At 41.6% G+C, this 19,713-nt stretch overlaps 1 protein-coding gene across 1 annotated transcript in view; it reads right to left on the bottom strand.

The window, feature by feature from the left end:
* nell2a (neural EGFL like 2a) overlaps nt 1-19,713 on the bottom strand; it is a gene marked incomplete at its 5' end in the record, with an annotated part of 224,034 nt that overhangs the window by 81,033 nt on the left and 123,288 nt on the right. The window contains one exon of the mRNA XM_084059432.1: nt 10,925-11,050. Coding sequence (XP_083915558.1) covers nt 10,925-11,050 — 126 coding nt within the window. The remainder of the gene's footprint in view (nt 1-10,924; nt 11,051-19,713) is intronic.

Raw genomic sequence — 19,713 nt, 5'->3', positions numbered from 1 at the left:
GTCTGGGCGTTCAAACACCCAGCGGCGCTGCTCCATCTCTCTGATCCGGGACCCCCCGACGAGCCGCGCAGACATGTAACCACGGCGCCATGCTGGGTCTCTGAGCTTAAAACTGTGTATCCTATATCCGCCCTAGAATCTACTATACCATACCATTGTTTAACCTCTTAAACCTTTAAGGCCGGGACGGAAAACGCATGTGTGTCATTTTCAAGATGTCTTTGGCTATTCAAAAATAGCAGATCTCCGCGCTATGAGCTTGTAGATCTGCTATTTTTTTTTTGAAAAATCGTGACAATGTGTGCAAAATTTGTATATACATTTTTAACTCAAACCTTTGCTTCTGGGGGTCCCTGGAACAAAATATTTTTAGATGGGAGGGGGTCCGCGGACAAATACATATTATTTTGGGGGTCCTTGAAATGAAAAAAGTTTGAAAACCATTGATAATATAGCAACATAAGTAAAATAAAAAATAGAAGACATTTGTAAAATCCCCAGAAGCAAAGATTTGAGTTAAAAACTTTCGTTTTAAAAAAAAGTATATATATATATTCGAACTAAAGATTTGCACACATTTTCACTATTTTTCCCAAAAAATAGCAGATCTACAAGCTCATAGCGCGGAACTCGGTGCCGCGCTATGAGCTTGTATATCTGCTATTTTTATATAGCCAAAGAAATCTTAAAATGACACACAGATGCGTTCCCGGTTTTAAAGGGTTAAAGGACGACTTCACAGATGTTCAACCTATGTACATATAATTGGTCCTCACTACGGCTCATGATAAAATGGTACCATTTCTGTCTACTTGGTCTGTGTCTCAGAGGAGGGGCTGTGGACAGTTCAGAAACCTGCCTGCCAGTGACATCATCGATTGGTTATAGAAACCGCAGGCTTTCTATTCCTGGAAAATTAGCATGCTATAATGGAAGCCATTGTGCTCGCATTAATAAAAATCTAATTACAATTCTTTTTTATCTTTTTTGAAAAATATGTAGGCGGGTTTCTGAAGTGTCCACAGCCCTCCTGTTTTTTTTTCTTTCTTTTTTACTATTTTATCATGAACATTAATGAGGACCAATTATATAAAGATGGGTTGAAAATGGCTGAGTGAAAATGAGTCGAACAGTGGTTCTCAGCCTTTTCTGGATCAAGGCCCACTGGAAAAATCTCCAAAGGTTTAAAGTGGTGAACAGGGTGACGGTATCTTTTCAGTATCTTTTCTTCTCTCTGTGGAACGCTCTCCCTAACCACATCAAAGAGGACCCCCAACCTCCCATCCTTCAAAACTACCCTCAAAACCCACCTCTTCACAATTGCTATTCCCCCACAGCAGTTTTCATCTTTAGACTTTATCTATATTCCTTTACCTAATAAAGTTTAAAACTCTTCAATGTTTTCACCCCATGTAAAGCGACTTTGAGAGCAGAGAAAAGTGCTACAGTATAAACCTGAGGTATAATTATTTGTATTAATTATTCTTATAAATATTGGGGTCATGGAATAAAGTAATCCACTTTAGCCCGTGGCTATAGGTTCACGTACTTCACTCTAATAGACGGGGAGATGCAGCTATCAATACCTTGCTCATTGTTTTCGCTGAGCTTGCGATTCATTAATTGCTGAGAGCCATTGAGGAGGATAAAGACGCTCGTATATCATGTGAATGTACTACATCAATAGACGGGGAATGGCTTTTGGTTTAATGTTTTCTTGCACCGGCTGTAATATTTCTTCTCTGAAGCACTTGCGAGGAAAAAGGACGCTCCCCTCGGACCCTTTTCAAACAGGGGCAGATGTTCAAATGCTATTAATAATGGCTAGGAAGCCTGCAAGCTAGCTTAGCGTGGCACCTCTTATCTGCGTTGTCGACGATAGCCGCGGATAGACCAGACTAGCAAGGTGGTACTCTCCGAAAATCAAGACGCACACACTAGCACTAGGAGTACCCCTGGTGCGCTTTCCAATATTATCAAACTTGATTTGATTTCCTCCCCTACTGTCTATAAGGACCGTGAATGTTATTGCTAAGATCTAATTTGGCTATAATTCGTCTCCCTAATATTGGCTAAGAGGGAGTATGTGGGCTACGGCGGTGATTGTGCTCTGTATAAAGCACTGGGGGCCACAATTGTGAATGTGTGTGTGTGTGTGTGTGTGGGGGGAGCCGATGGACCAATAACTCAGAGAGGAGATTACGACAGTAATTTGACTGTAGCGGGGAGAAAAGTCATTACATCAAGCCGCCGCAAAAGCCTTGGTTTAATCACAGAAATTGACTTTTTTACGGGGATGCACAGGCGCGGCGCTCTAGCGCCTAGTGACTTGAAGGCACTTTAATAGGGATCTACGTAAAATATAGTGACACAATTTAATCCAGCGGGTTCGGGATATTAATCTTCATTGTAAATCTGAGGGAACGAGTTCAACAGCGGAGGAAAGACAAATGAGGAGGACAATAAAACTTGCCCGCGGCTTCGCAGGGATTAGAGAAAAGTAGCCTACGGGCGCGAGTGAAATCACGAACATGTACCGACCGACCGACGCTTACCGCTAAGATAATATGCAAAAAGGACTGAGCAAGCAGCTCAGTTCTTCTGACTACCCGCGCTGAATAAATCACAGAACGTTCCTGTCGAGCAGAAACCTTGCATCCCCACATTTCATCTTTTAAAGTTTTTATTTATTTTTTATAAATATATGCCCTACTTCGTCGTACAAGAGTGTCACACAAAAGTAGCAAAATTAGCCGTTCCACAAGCTCACAACAATTTCGGATAGACACAGGTTCTTTTTTATCATTTCCAGAAAAGTAACAGTTTTGAACATACAAGGTTTACACCCCACATCGACGAAAAGCAGAAGACGAGCAATGAATGCATATTCCATGTTCCTTTACAATTATTCTTCGACGTAAATCCTCACTTCTACGGCACACGCGTTTCATGAAAGTATTCCTTGAAAAGCTCAAAATTAATTGGCAAATTGGCCTCGACCTCCCCAAACACAAACTCAGTGGGGAGGAGGGGGCAGCCTCTATGCTACAGAACGTCTTTGCCAGTGGTGGAAAAGTCACTTTTTCAAGTACTTTTTACTGTACTGGAGTATAACCATCATTCGATACTTTATACTTCTCCAATAGCTGCATTACTTCGGCTATTCGAAAATAGTCGATCTACAAGCTCACAACGTTGTGAGCTTATAGAGCGGCAAATGTTCAGCTAAGATAATTTAGTGTAGAGTTGAGAATTGAGCCCTATAGGGACTCCGCTCAACAATAGGGATTAAGTGGTTAAGTAAAAAAATAAAAGGCTGTCGTTTGAACTACAGTGGAACAGCAGGCCGACTTTCCCAGGTGTTTCGCCCAGGCGGACAGGGTTTTGAGGTTAGGTTTAGGCATTATTTCTGTGAGGTTAGGGTTAAGGTTAGGCATAGTGTTTGTGAGGTTAGGGTTAGGCATAGTTTTAGTGAAGTTAAACGTTAGGGTTTAAGCACAATCAAGGTGAAACACCAAGGAAAAAGGGTGTCCAGACGTCCACCGGCAGTATCCAGAAGTGTTGCCATGTCTGCTTATTATAAGCAGTCCATGTATGAGGCGCCTCTAAATAGCATAAGTCAACTCCTTGAGAGTGTTCTTTTTCTTCTTGTTCACTTGACTTTTATGATGGTGTAAGCCTGATGTCATGTCATGTGTGCCAGTTGTTTGGATCAAAGAATGTTTTTAAATTATAGGCAATTCCCTTGTATTGCTATGTGGTCATTTGTGTAACTGGGTATTCTATCAATTTCACAATGGGCATTATGCTGCATAATTATGTGATACTCGATGATTGATGGTGTTATGGGTGCCAGCTACTGTAGGTCACTGGGTCAGCTGATTCAGCACAACATGTATATGTACTGTAGGTGCTTGTGTGTGTACTTCAGTGTCTGATGAAGAGGCGATAGGCTCAAAACATCACGTCCAATGGTGTAAAAATGAACCGAAATATTTTTTTACGCTTTGGAGCATGATCCGGTGTACATACTTTATTTTTATTTGCTTATTATAAGCGACTTTGGGCTTGTTTTTCCAGATGCATGTAAATATTGGTAGTTGCGGGTAGTTTGGGCTTGTTTCCAGTGGTGTGTTCTAGATTTTTTTGGAGGGTATACTATGATTATTCCCTGCCACCCACGCACTGCATGCGCGCGTCTATAATTAATTAAACGTAAACATTTTGTACGCGCGTGTGTAGCCCACACGGAATATGCTTATATACGCAAGATGTGTCTATACGCAAGAGGCATCAGATGGGGTAAGAGGACGCTTACAAGCCGGGGCTGCAGCGAAACTCGTAAACAGATCGCTTTGAAAGAACTGCTTCTTTTTTTGGCGGTGGTCGTGGTCCCATCTTCGTTTCCAAGAGTCAGGAGCAGACTGAACTAAAACCAACATTTCATTGCCTTCATGCTGTGCTATGACGCACATAGCCTACGCGAATACACTGCCTAATTAGACTACTTCATTAGTATTCGCGTCGTTGAGTTAATGTGTGAATTCCGTCGCAGCCATTACTTATCACCTCAAGAACAATAGCTACACACATGATAAGCCATCAACTCAGAGTAAGCCCACTCCTGGGCTAACCTCGTCACCAGTCTTTCCACCTCGGAGGAAACTCCTGGGCAGCAGCGTATCAGACCGTATCAAAGTATATCAGATACGCTGTTTTGAACAGTTTTTGAAGGTATACGGTGGCGACGGAAAAAATCTACAGGGCATACTACGTATACAGCGTACCACGGTAGAATCACTGCTTGTTTCTAAAGTGCAGTTGCTTATTTGAGCTTGTTTCCTAATGTTGTTTAAACCAGAGGTTCTCAAACATTTTCATGTCAAGGACCCCAAATGAATATGGATATGTCCGCAGACACCCCCCCCATCTGAAAACATTGTGTGCCAGAGACCCCCATACAAGATTTGTGTGGATTTGAAAACATTTCACAATTTTGACAGTTTTTCAGATTTTTCTTTGAAAATAGCAGATCTACAGGCTCACAACGCGTCGCATCGCGACGTGTTGTGAGCTTGTATATCAGCTATTGTCAAATAGCCAATGTAATTTATGTAGGGTTAGAGTGCTCATGTGGCCTATAGTGGCCTCTTTTGGACATGCTTTCATAGACCTGGTTGCTTATTTCTCTCGCAAAATCTGGCAACACAATCTGGTATCCAGGTAGAAACAGCACGACATTGAGGCAGCCTGCTCCATCCAGCACTCTGCTGCTATGCTGAGGCGCTCTGCATTAGTGCAAATTGCTTTTTTAATTACACACAGGGAGGAGACGGCGTGCTGCACACACAGCCTCCTCTGAGGCGGCCACACGCACAGGGAGATACGTCGCTTCATGTTTCACAACCTGCAAACACCTGGCGGTGAGGAGAGGAGCAGAGCTGACGTTCTCTGATAAGACACCTGTTTGAAGACGGGAGAGTTTGGGATTTGTACTTATTTATTTAACCCATTAAAACCGGGAACGCATCTCTGTGTAACCACTTAAACCATTATTTTATACTTTGGCTATTTTGTAAAAATCGTAAAAATGTGTGCAAATCTTTGAATAGGCCTATTTTTTTTTTTTAAGCGAAAATATGTAACTCAAATCTTTGCTTCTGGGGGTCCCTGGAACAAAATATTTTGAGAAGGGGGTCCGTAGCCAAAAACAAATCATTTTGGGGGTCCTGGTTTGAGAACCACTGATACAACAACAGGAGGATTTGTAGAATCGGCCTCATGTCATGATTTTTTTTAAAATAGCATATCTACAAGCTCATACAGTAGCACGGCATGAACTGATGCGCCATGAGCTTGTAGATCTGCTATTTTTGAATAGCCAACGTATAAAATAATGGTTATAGCTCAAATCTAAAATGACACAGATGTCATCCCTGGATTGAATGGGTTAAAAGAGAGAGGAGGGCAGACAGAGGGAAATGTCCAGATTGTTTATGAAGGATAAATACTATATAAGCGAACAAAACTCTCTGTCAGTCATCCATTTATCTCTGAGTTCACACACTGGCATTGCTCATTGCCACGCACACACATACACACACGTACACACACACACGATATATGGAATGAGGAAGCCGTTTACTTTTCCCACATTCAAGCTTCATTTGTATTCGCCATGGACAACGAGATGGCCATTTTCGCGGAATGTCCGCCTATCGATCGCCATGTGTTTCAACTAATAATGCACACCTCTAGGACATACATGGGCAACTGGTGGCCCGGGGGCCACATGCGGCCCCCACCTTCACTTAATGCGGCCCGCAGGTTAATATCGGATTACTGATATATTATTGATTTCAGCTGTTACAATTCCAAACATGCAAACATGACCCGCTTTAATTACTTCAGTCTATATTAGCAGCTTAATGACTAGTATTACAATTCTATTGTCTTTTTTTATGTCCAATGCATTTGTATTTAAGTTCATAAAGTTAACATAAGTATAACTAAATGCATTTGAAATTAAAAAAATATATATTTTTCAGGATTCCAATTCGAAAATAGCAAAAAATAATTCTGGATTCCAATTAAAAGATAGTAAAAATAGCAGATCTACAAGCTCAAAATGCGTCGCAGCGCGACGCGTTTTGAGCTTGTAGATCGGCTATTTTTGTGTGACATAGAATGGCAATATGCAATGTGGCCCTCTGGAGTGAAATATAGTGGCCCTCTCCATCATCAAAGTTGCCCACCCCTGCTCTAGGATATCCATTGTGTTTTTACGTTGCAAGAACTTTTGTCTGCAGTGAACCGTTTTATTACAAAGTTATTGACAGTATTAGAAAAGGATTCAAGTTTGCGGGGGTTCAGTTTAGTACACCGTGTCTTTGTTCTTTGTTCTTTTTCGAATTGCACGGGGGATAAAGGAGGAGGCAATGAGATAAGAGTCAAGTGGGTGAGATGCTAGGCTTTATTTTATGGCTCGGGGAGTTGCTGCCTCCACAGCTGCCAAGGGGCAGACGTTTTATTTGGTTGGTCGTTAGAAGGGCTGCAGATGGTTCCCGCTGTAACTTTGCCCAAACACCGTGAGGCTGTGTTTTTTATTGTATGGTGCTGAGTAGGGGAGCAAGGCTAAAACACAGACATAAAGACAGAGAGGCTGGCGGGCAGGCAGACCAATAGAGTGCACTCGCTGTGTTAAGACTGCCATGATGGAACTCAATGCCGTGGGATGAGAGATACTCATCGTATGAATGCTTTACAAGCATCTGTTAAAATGCCTTGTAATCCACTGCCATGTGGCACGGTACACAGGATGGAATAAGTACAGCTCCAGACCGATAACCATCCTTTTTAATTTTTTGTAATACATTTTTTATCCCACGATTTTGTAACGCTATTTTTTTCACCCAGTGCCAATGCCCTAAAGCTTGTAATCCTGGGCGGTAAACTCCCTCTGCCAGCCTGGGGAGAGCCCTGAACTGAGCTCATGCTTCCTTCAATGCATGAGGAATTAGCACGCCGCTTCTTATCACCTGACAGGGGGGATTTTCCCCGGTGGGACGTAGAGCGTGGAAGGAACGCGTTATTCCAACCAGTTCCTTCCCCCTCCATCAGGCGCCCCGGCTGACCAGGGGGAGGCAGTATAGAGACCAGGATGACCGATGCCCATCCAGCCGTAGTCCATTATTCACGTATTTATTTTGTCATTATATTTTGAAACTATATTTAGTTTAAAAGTTCTACATTTTTCATAGCTAACATGTTTAAACTATGAAAAGAACATGTAACCTTAATCATACAATGAACAAGCAAACAAGTAAATATAAAATATACACAAATTGAACTTGATTTCATGTAACTTTTTTTAATGAATAAAATTATACATTGTGTCCAATCTGTATGGTAGAGTATGTTAATACAATATAACTTATACAATTGGGGTGGTTATATGTTGTCTCCCTGCTCTTCTATTGAGACATTTAGATCGTGTCAAAGGTCATCTAGACACAGGATCTGACACAAATTCCAGGTTGAAAGTGGTCAAAGATCACATTCATGTACAATATTTCACATTTCTTGTTTGCTTGTTCATCGTATAATTGAAGTTACATGTTTTCATATTGAAGTTTAATAATCATAATTAACAAAACTGATGTCATAAAAAAAATGACAAATAATGAGCGATATACAGACCAGACGGATATATCAGTCAGGCTATAATCTCAAGCCAGGCAAGCAAACAGTAGTACCGTAAATGTGAATCACTAGCTGTTACACTGTGATTATGTAAAGCACATTAATTTAATATGCATGGATATGAATGGCAGAGTTTGATTTGCTATGATTACCAATGCCACTTTATAGTGAAACACACACTCACGCGCACACGCACGCACACACGTGCGCACCATGCCGTGCACGTGTACACACACACACACACACACACACACACACACACACACACACACACACACACACACACACACACACACACACACACACGCAAATCAATATCAGCCGTGCTACTATTATGATTCAGTGTGAGCTGGCATTAAAGTAAATGAAGTGTGAATCATTGTTGAATGCATGCATGTTGCTTCACAATCGATGCTGGGATGCATCTCACATTACCCAGCACACACCTTCTGTCCTGATCTGATGGAATCCTTTTATAATGGAGAAATTCCACAATGACACTCGTCTCGTTCCAATATGCCAGTGGTTTTCAACCCTTTTCATATCAAGGTCCATTATCTATTCAGCATTTGAGCCACGGAACCACCACTTGATGAGATTTAGACCGTTGGATAAGATTTTGTCCACAATACCATGCTGTATTGATGTTGGTACCATAGGAGAGATAACAGGCTCAAAGGATCAAAAATAACAATTCTTTAATTAAGTAATGCAGATGTTTAACAATAATTTAACTCTTGAGAGCGTAAAATGAAACCAAATGGACCCGTAAGGGTCCATTTCGTTTCATTTTACGCTCTCAAGAGTCAAAGATCTATAAGGTTCCATGTGGTTACCAACTCTCCATCATTTAGCTGGGGACCACCTGGAACCCCCTCATGGACCACTGGTGGTACCCGGCCCGGTGGTACTGGTGGTACCCTGGTTGAGAACCACTAGCACTATGCCAGTGATTCTCAAACCTTTTCATTTCAAGGACCCCCAGCTATAACTCCTTATATACCCCCATAACTCTGAGCGAGTACACTCTCTTGTGTTACCAATCTTTTTAGTTTAATTTACAAAAAACACAAAAAGCTAGACTTATGGCAATCTGGGAACGCATCGCCAAATGAAAAGGAAAAACATCTCACTTGGCTCTGGGAGGAAGAAGACGTAGCACGTACGCAGGGAAACCGGGGTTTTGGTCTGCCTTCAGCCTTTCCCTTCCGGTGGTGCGACTATGTTTTCATTCCCACTAACAATATTTCTACACGGAACACTAACACCACTTCTCCCAGAGAACATGGATCGTTTTGGTTATAAGCCCACTTGTTTCTAAGATGAAAGAGCAACTTAAAATGTGAATATCTTTCCGTGGTTTTGTCTGCTCCGAGGACACTATTGTTAAATGAGTTTCGGTTTGTTTCTAGTGGGGAAGGATCGGCGGACACTTAAATCCCGCCCACTACATTTGATTGGGTAAAGCGCGGCCTGCTTCCTGATCTGAAGGCACGGCCACTTGTAGGCCAGTGCGTACGCGATATGACAAACCCCCCCCCCCCCCCCCAACAGATTCAAACGGAGAGCAGAATCTGTTCTTGAGAGATTAGAATTATGGAGATATGAGGTTTCTGCCCGACAGCAAGGATATAATAGCTCTTTCTAGCAGCACCTGTAGCAGAAACACTTAAAAGTCTTGACACACACGTGCCGTCTTCTCCAATTGTGTGTGTGTGTATAGTCAACCCCAAACCCCAGCCTTGAAACAACATCCTCCTTTATGCGTCTAAAGCCAGGACAAAATCCTCTCAAACTGTCGATGATAGATTACATCCCGCTGCACGGCGGCGGCAGCATCGAACCTTGACGAAAACACATACCGCTGTCTCTCTCTCCTCTCCTCTCCTCTCCAGCCAAACTGGAATAGACATTGACGGTTTCTGCACTTTGTATTTGTTCATTTGATGGATCTTAAACAACCCTGTTTGCGGCATGTCATTATTATTTTTCAAAACATTTCTAAAAATGTTTTTTTTTATGTTCACAAGCTACGAGCTTGTCTCTATTCATCATACATCAAAGTATATATGTTGTATGCAGTCGTCCCTAAGGTATTTTCATAGTTTTTCAAATATGTCCTCCCCCTTTGAGAAAGGTTTGGTTAACCCATTAAGACCGGGAACGCATCTGTGTGTCATTTTTAGATTTCTTTGGCTATTCAAAAATAGCAGATCTACAAGCTCAAAGCGAGGCACTCGGTGCCACGATTTTTGAAAAATCGTGGCAAAATCTTGGATTACATATTTTTTAAAGCGAGCATTTGTAAAATATTTAGTTCCAGGAACCCCCAGAAGCAAAGATTTTGAGTTCAGTTGAGTTTGAGTTACAAATGTCCAAAAAAAAAAAGACAAAAATTCAAATATTTGCACAACTTTTCATGATTTTTTAAAAATTGCAGATTTACAAGCTCATAGCACGGCACTCGGTGCCGCGGTATGAGCTTGTATATTTGCTATTTTTGAATAGCCCCAAAAAATAAAAAAATGACACACAGATGCGTTCCCGGTCTTTAAGTGTTAAAGTGTCTTCCACGTCTTCTGTATTTTCTGTCCACTGGGGGAGTTGCAGTAATGTCATACAGTATGTATTTCATTGAATGCCCATGATGGCTGTGGCCACGTTTCCCTCTGGGGACACACAATGATTGGGTGAAACCTCAGAGACTATGGGATGAGCTCACCTGTGCAGGAGTAGTCATCGATCCTGATGTAACCCGTGTGGCAGATACACATGAAGGAGCCCGGGGTGTTCACACACATGGTGTTCTCCCTGCAGTAATGCTTCCCCTCGGCACACTCGTCAATATCTGGAGAGAGAGAGACCACAGGGAGAGAGCATTGTCACATGTGTTACTTAAGTAAAAGTATCAATACTGCAATGTATTAATACTCTATTACAAGTAAAAGTCCGGAATTCAAAATTTACTTGAGTTAACAGTATAAAAGTATTGGTATCAAAATGTACTTAAAGTACAAAAGTAACAGTACTCATTATGCATAATATCCCATTTCACAAGTTTTCAAATGTATAAAAGCCTTTTGAAAATAGCAGATCTACAAGCTCATCAACGCATTGTGAGCTTGTAGATCTGCTATTTTCAAATGGCCGAAATGTATATAGGGCTGAAGTGGTTAATGCATGTTTTGTAATAATAATCAAAATATACCAAGTAAAAAGTAACTAAAGTTGTCAAAAAATGTTAGTGGAGTAAAAGTGCAATATTTGCCTCTGAGATGTAGTGGAGTAGAAGTAAAAGTACTGAACTCAAGTAAAGTTAAAAAATACCTCAAAATTGTATTTAACTATAGTAGCCTACTTGAGTAAAGGGAGTATGTGGTTAGGAAACAGAGAAATGTGTTCTTTTCAGCATACGGTGCGGTTGTACGACAAAGTATAAATTGTTAAGCTTTTATGTTACAAGCGTTGGCGTTTCTCCCACTGCGGGTTTGTGTCAAGTCGGTTGAGATTCATTTTTAAAGCCCTTTAATGAAATAGGGTCAACACAAAGTGCGTCACACAGAGAGAGAGAGAGAGCGAGCGAGCGAGACAGACAGACGCAATTTTACACGTGTGGCTGGACACCCGTGGACAGATTTACGCCGTATCGTCTGAGAGATGGTTTGCATATTGTTGCTGTCAGGTGGAAAGTCAGTTACAAGCTCTTGTTAATACATGTCATTGGTTGTCAATATTTATAAAACTCACAGACAGACAGACTCCCTGTTTTGGGCATGATGTCATTCATTTATAGCCAAAAAAATAAAACTCTCGTTCTTCTTCTCAAAATGTAAAAAAATGTAGGTCAAACATAGCCGCCCCACAACTGAGCGTGTAGGCATACGACCAGGGGCGTCATGGCCATTCACTGTGCGTACGACACGACACCCTCACTCTCACAGATCCGTCATTTCATACCCCCCACTTTTTGAAAAAATAAAATATATTTTTTGATAATATATCGGTAAAATCAGGCAAAAATAAGAATTAAATAACCTAACCCTAACCCCGAAATAAAGTAACCAAAACACGAAAAAAACTAACAAAATCCGCCCAAAAAACTTTGCAGAATTTTGAAAATACAGAATTTGTTTACATTTGACAGTTACAAATGTTTTTCATGCTTTTTCAAAAATAGCAGATCTACAAGCTCATAGCGCGGCACTCTATGAGCTTCTAGATCTGCTATTTTTGAATAGCCAAAGTGTAAAGTAAGGGGTATAGTCCACCGAAAGTCCATCCCCCCCACCTACTGAGAGCCTGTGACGTCCCTGCATACGACAAAGTATAAAATAGGGCATTGATATATACAGTATGGGGGAAAAAAACATTAAAAATATGAAATATGGAGATACAAGGTTTCGGCCCGACGCGACAGTGACGATATTTTCCCCCCACTCAGCGTTTCCATGCACACACACACAAATACAAAGTAAACAACACTCATGTCCGCTCACACACACACACACACACACACACACACACACACACACACACACACACACACACACACACACACACACACACACACACACACACACACACACACACACACACACACACACACACACACACACACACACACACACACACACACACACACACACACACACACACGTATGTGCACACGTGAAGCCCAGGGTAGTTCATCTTCATCAGTGGAGGCCTATAAGGCGTGAGGCTGTGCAGAGGGAGTACGTGAGGTGGGCACCAGAGTGCTGGAGCTTGCACTCCTTGCATCCTCAAAGTAGAGCACTGATGCCAAATGGGGACGGGCTTGTTCTCCAGGTACCACCACCTCCCCCCAGCCCCCCCATTAATCCCCTCAGAGACCCCCCCCCCCCCCCCCCCCCCACACTACTGGTCACGACACACCTCTGGGCAGTGGTGGAAGAAGTACTCAGATGTTTTACTTGAGTAAAAAGTAGTAATACCACAATATATGAATAGTCTGCTTCAAGGTAAAAGGCCTGTATTAAAGATTTGACTCAAGTAAAAATACAAAATAGTGGCATGAAAATATACTTGCAGTACCAAAGTGAAAGTACTCACCACGTTGCAGTGCGATTAATTGTGGGCTTGTAAATTGGCTATTTACACACACACATGTGCACACACACACGTGCACACACACAGTTCCTTTTTAAAGGACTGACTAGCTTGGATGAATGGCCTTAACTCAAAACCAGTACATTACACAGTGTAAACATTTTGTGTACAAATTGTTTCAGTGAGTTCACGAACACAATGAAGCATTTCTTCTGTGGCCTTCTGTCTCCCCTCTACAAACACCATTAGTGTGTATTGGAAAACCTCAAAAGACCGTGAGCTCCACATGTGGTCTGAGGTGGTTTTATAGTAGCTCCAAAAGTTATCCTAAATTTCATCACAGCAATTCAAGCCCTAAGATAGATCTACGTTTTTTAAGTTCAAATTGAGCCTGTTAAAGCATGTTGATGTAACATGACTGCAAACTAGGGCCGGGACTTTATCGCGTTAATTTCGATCAATTAATTACAGAAAAATTATCGCGTTAAAAAAATTGACGCATTTTAATCGCACTTATTTTTGCCCCGCGGAACGTTTCTCACGGGACGAGTTTCAGACGGACCGTTTGTCCCGGTGCACCAAGCAACATGCATGGGTCTCGTCTGGTCTCAGACAACAACAAACTGCAGGCAACGCAGTGCATGAAAGCATGAATGAAGACGGCGCACCCGATAGCCTGCTTGATAATGTTGGCTGGGCTGCCCCCCCGAACCCCCGCCCCGCGGGAGAGGGGGGGGGGGGGGGGGGGGGGGGGGGGGCGATGCGGTGCGGGTCACATGCGCACGGATTATTTTTATTCATTAATTAATTAAACAACGATAAAACAACAGTGACAACACACTCTACCTGCAATGTAGAAATACTATGTTACAATTAAAAGTCCGGAATTCAAAATGTACTTGAGTAAAAGTATAAAAGTATCAAAATGTATTTAAAGTACCAACAGTTAAAGTACTCAAATCTTTTGAAAATAGCAGATCTACAAGCTCACAATGCATGTAGATGGCTATTTTCTAATGGCCGATATAGGGCTGAAGTGGTTACTGTATGTTTTGTAATAATAATAATCAAAATCTACAAAGTAACTAGTAACTAAAGTTTTCAAATAATTTTAGCGGAGTATAAGTGTAATATTTGACTCTGAGATGTAGTGGAGTAGAAGTAAAAGTATTAGAAATTGGAAATACTTGAGTAAAGTAAAAAATACCTCAAAATTGTACTTAAGTGCAGTACTTGAGAACATGTACTTAAAGACGTTTACCAAAATCCATTTGAAAACACATTTTCTCACTGTTCTCAGGTCAAATATTGATGTGCGATTAAAATGCGATTAATTTAGATTAATTAATTACAAAGCCTCTAATTAATTAGATTAATTGTTTTAATCGAGTCCCAGCCCTACTGCAAACACGTGAAAGAAGAAAGAGTTATGCTTGAAATCTCCACAGACTTTGCATTGGGTGCTTTAAGTTAAATATTTAAAAAACTATAAAACATCAAAGATTTCAAGCATGTGCTTCAAGGTGAAAGTATGAGTAGTAGGTGCCGAGGTTTTCAGATGTAAGTTTTAAACATTTTAACATTCCGAAAACTATAAAACATTTCAAAGTAAAAAAAAAAGTTAAAGGATGAGTTTCAAGGTGAAAGTATGAAGTGCCAACGTTTTGATATGTAAGTTTATAAAAGTTAAATATTTCAATATTGATTAGAAATGTTGAAATATTTAACTTTTTTTTTAAACTGTGCTATTTAACTGTGCTATGAGCTTGTATATCTGCCATTTTTGAATAGCAAAAGAAATCTAAAAATGACACAGATGCGTTTGAATTGGTTAATCACATGTTTGGATCAATCCTGTATCAGCATCAGTTGCTTTTAGTAACAGCTTTTTTTGCCACAATGCAAACACAAAGCGCACGCCAACACTTCAACGTGGGAAACACACACACGCCACTGCCAGGGAAAACAAAATGATCTTGATAATCTGATGCAACGCGCTTGCAATTGAAGGCAAACACCAGTCAAACGCAATGCAAACGCATCCCAGCAATACGCCGCCCCCGGAGACCTCGTTGTTTCACTTTGATAGTTTCAGGTTAGATATATACCATAGTGTCGCTGTTGGGTGGAAACCTTGTATGTCCAAAACCCATATAAAAATAACCTGTTCAAATGTAGTTTAGTCACAAGCTCTTGTTCACAACTCATTCAGTGCCACATGACGTCTAAGACGTCCGTTTTTATCGCCATTGTTAAGCTCTGAGCGCCACGTGACGTCTAAGACGTCATAAAAAATGACGTGTTTAACTTCTTACTGAAAAAGGCTGTATCTCGGCTCCTGAGCACTTTTTTTTTTACAATGAATTTTTGGCTCTGGCACTGGGACAACACAGCCAGAAATAAGTCTGGCACTGAATGAGTTTTAATACTTTTCATTGGTTCAATATCTATAAAACCCACAGACACACTTTCAACCCGGTGTCTCTGTTTTAGGCATGTAATTACAGACAACAATGTCACACTTTTCCACCCCTCAAACATTTTCATAATAGTTAAAATAACAGATATACTATACAAACTCACAACGCTTCAAGTGGCGACACGTTGTGGGCTTGTAGATCGGCTATTTTTCCACAACACTTGACACACGACAAAGTATAAAATAGACAGTGGTGGACAGTAACTGAGTAAATGTACTTGAGCACTGTACTTAAATACAGATTCTGAGGATCTGTACTTTACTAGAGTATTTTTTTTTATACTTATCACTCTTACTGTAGCACATTTCCAAGGAAGGCTGAAAAGTAGTAGTAGAGTACTTTTAGGTTGGCTTATTTTTTTCTTCCCTAAAATGCAATTAGCCACACTTCTATATTAATGATAATTATTATTATTATTAAGTAAAGTAACTAACTAGTTACTAGAAAATAGAGCATTGATTTATGAAAAAAAAGATGAATGGAGATACAAGGTTTCTGCCTGACAGCGACTGTCAGGTAGACTTTCTGACAGACATAAGCCCTGCCCACAGTCCTTGGCGATGCCTTATTTAGTATTCTTTCACAGCGCTCAGCCTCCGCCGCTACGCTCGCACGAGGGCGTTCAACCCCGAACATGTTCCTTGCCAGACACCATTTGCGGAGAAACACTGAAAAATTGAATTTCAATGGATGCGCGTTGGCATTCATTCACCTTCCAGGGGTATGAAAACACGTCCAAACGTGACCTTCAGCATCTCCAGCAACTTTCACCCTTTCCACACACACTTTACTTTTCAGTCTTCAAAAACACGTCTATTCAGACTCTCTCCTCCGTGGCTGTTCAACAGACAAATCAACAGCCCACCCATGAAAGTGCCGTGTCCTTCCCTTAATAATCAATGTTAGCTAATTAAGCTGACCATGAAAAGAGAGGATATGAAAGAGAGAGAGCGAGAGTACTAAATGAACTGCATTTCTTTTTTTTGTAGTCTATAATTTTTATCCCTCGATTTCTGTAACCCTTTTTTCACCCGGTGCCAATTTGCTAAGTGATCCTGGGCACTACACTCCCCCCACCAGCCTAGGGAGGCCAGGGCCGAGCTCATGCCTCCTTCAATGCATGAGAGCCAACTGACCTTCTTGTCACCTAACAGTGGGGAGTTTCCCTGGCAGGACGTAGCGCGTGGAAGGAACACGTTATTCCAACCAGTTCCCTTCCCCTCCATCAGGCGCCCCGGCTGACCAGGGGGAGGCAGTATAGTGACCAGGATTACTACATGTTTTTTGTGAGGGTATTAACTACCCTAGGAGACACGGGGAGAACATGCAAACTCCACACAGAGTAGGCCCTTTCGCCAACCCCACCTAGGGTATGGGCGCTGGTGACGCGGAGGAGAAGACACAACCCCAGCGCCCACAGCGTCCCCGGCGCTGCATTTCTAATAGCGCATTTATACAAAGCGCTTTAAAAATGTGCATTGCATTATAACCCTTTCACAAACCAACGGAGGAGACAGCCATGCACGGTACCGTACTGGCCTCAAGGGGAGCGGTTACGGGGTTAAGTGTCTTGCTCAAGGACACTTTGACACAAAGCCAGGGAGGGCCGGGGATCGAACCGGGAACCTTCCAGTTCAGTACTAAGAGTCATCTGCCTTACACGTCTCTTCTTGCCATGAGTTTTTTTTATTTGCTTTTCACCCCTTTTTCTCCCCAATTTTGTCGTTATGCCAATATAAATAAAGTTTAGTGATTTCCTCCCTCCCCACAACACACATTTCTGTGTTGTCACTGCTGTTGCAACACAGGTACTGGCACACCTAGGAGCCCCCACCGGGAGGAGCCTCCGTCATACTCCTCCCGCCCAACACTCTCTGCTGACAGGTGTCGCCCCCCAGCCCGTATAGGACTACGTGCTGTGACAATTATCAACCTTCCCCCGCCCAGCTTCCCTCCCCTGAACACGCGGACCCATTGTGTTCGTATAGAGACGCTCGACAAAGCCGGGTGCACCGCGAGGGATTCGAACCCCTAGACGCCGCGGTGGTGGGCATGGTACTTTACCACTGCGCCACCCGAGTGCTGCCTCAGGAGAACTTGATGGACTGTGTTCCCTGGGTGCCTCTGGCAAGGACCTGCCATCTGCATGCCTTGGAAGCACGCCATAAAGGACGGAGCATTTCACATTGTTCTGCCAGGAGATGCCTTCTGCTGTTTATTATTCTGCTATACCTGCAACATGTGGGTGTAGCATCCGCTATTCGCCGTACGGTTAAGTGCAGTGTATAGGCCGGGGCATAATCTCACCATCTTCTTCAGGTTATTGAGAGCCTTCTACGCCTTGGCTGTCAAGATATGCATTTCTGTGCCTTATTTTGAAGTAATAGTCTCGTGTTTCCTGTCTTCCATTGTAGCTGTTATCTCTTATCTCACCTACCCTGTGATTATGGTTAATTTGTATCACCTATATGTCCTGTTTGCCCCAGCCAATCCCTGTGGTGATTGTCTTGTTAGTTACCAGCAGTGGTGGAAAAAAGTACTCAACTTGTTTACTTAAGTAAAAGTATCAATACTGCAATGTAGAAATACTCTGTTACAAGTAAAAGTCCAGAATTCAAAATGTACTTGAGTAAAAGTACAAAAGTATTGGCATCAAAATGTACTTAAAGTACCAAAAGTAAAAGTACTAGTTATGCAGAATATCCCATCTAAAATGTGTAAACGGCTTTTGAAAATAGCAGATCTACAAGCAGCTATTTTCAAATAGCCAAGGTTTACATAGGGCTGAAGTGGTTAATGAATGTCTTGTAATAATAATCAAATCTACAAAGTAACTCGTAAAAAATTGTAGTGGAGTAAAAATACAATATTTGCCTCTGAGATGTAGTGGAGTAGAAGTGAAAGTATACTGTAGAAAAATGAAAAAACTCCAGTAAATTCCTCAAAATGGTACTTAAAGGGATATTTCACTTTCAAAAACACTTTTGGTCATTTTATCATCTACTCAGGCCTTTGTGAACCCCCCGGACAGTTTTTAAGTTGCTCGATTCAGTATTTAGATATTTGATATTCATTTTATCAGACACGCCCCCTTCCTATACAAACCCATTGTAACTTCAAACTTCATTTTAACCATGTTAAATTCATCGAAAACACCCGTCCTTGGTTCTGGTGACTCACCCTGCCCTCCTAATGCGTGAGGGGGCCGTGTTTTTCCGATATTTTTTTCCATTTATTTTATTTAATTTTTTTATTGTATTACATTTTTTTTCATTTTCCAAAAAAAATATTTAAAATAAATGAAAAAAGTAATTGAAAAAACACGGGCCCCTCACGTATCAGGGGGGCGGTATGAGTCGGGTGAACCAAGGACGGGTGTTTTTGATGAATCTAACATGGTTAAAATGGAGTTTGAAGTTACAATGGGTTTGTATAGGAAGGGGGTGTGTCTGATAAAATGAATATCAAATATCTAAATACTGAATCGAGCAACTTAAAAACTGTCTGGGGGACTCATAAAAGCCTGAGTAGACGATAAAATGACCAAAAGTTTTTTTGAAAGTGAAATATCCCTTTAAGTACAGTACTTGAGTGCATGTACAGTACTTAGTTACTTTCCACCACTGGTTACCAGTGTATTTACAACCTTGTCTGTTTCCTTGAATGCCTGCTGGAATGTTTGTCTTTGTAACCCGTTTCTATAAGTCAGTTCTTATTTGCTGGTTTTGCTCTCCTGCAAGGTAAGGGTTTAATAAACTCTGTCTTCCAAAAATCAATATTGTGTCTTCCTTTACCATTTGTGTCCAACTAGAAAAACGCCCTGACATTGGCTTTCAATATCCTGATGTCCCGTTCAGTTGATCCAGTCAACTGAACAAGTCCTTGAGACCTCCTTCAGCTCCCTGACATTCCAGTGTCTTGAGGGGCGCATGCTGAGGCGAGT

The sequence above is a fragment of the Gymnoscopelus microlampas genome, assembly GCF_963454915.1.
Source record: "Gymnoscopelus microlampas genome assembly, chromosome: 6".
NCBI classification, from domain to species: Eukaryota; Metazoa; Chordata; class Actinopteri; order Myctophiformes; family Myctophidae; genus Gymnoscopelus; species Gymnoscopelus microlampas.
Note: the sequence above shows the minus strand (reverse complement) of the source record. Positions and strands in the feature narration are given on the sequence as shown.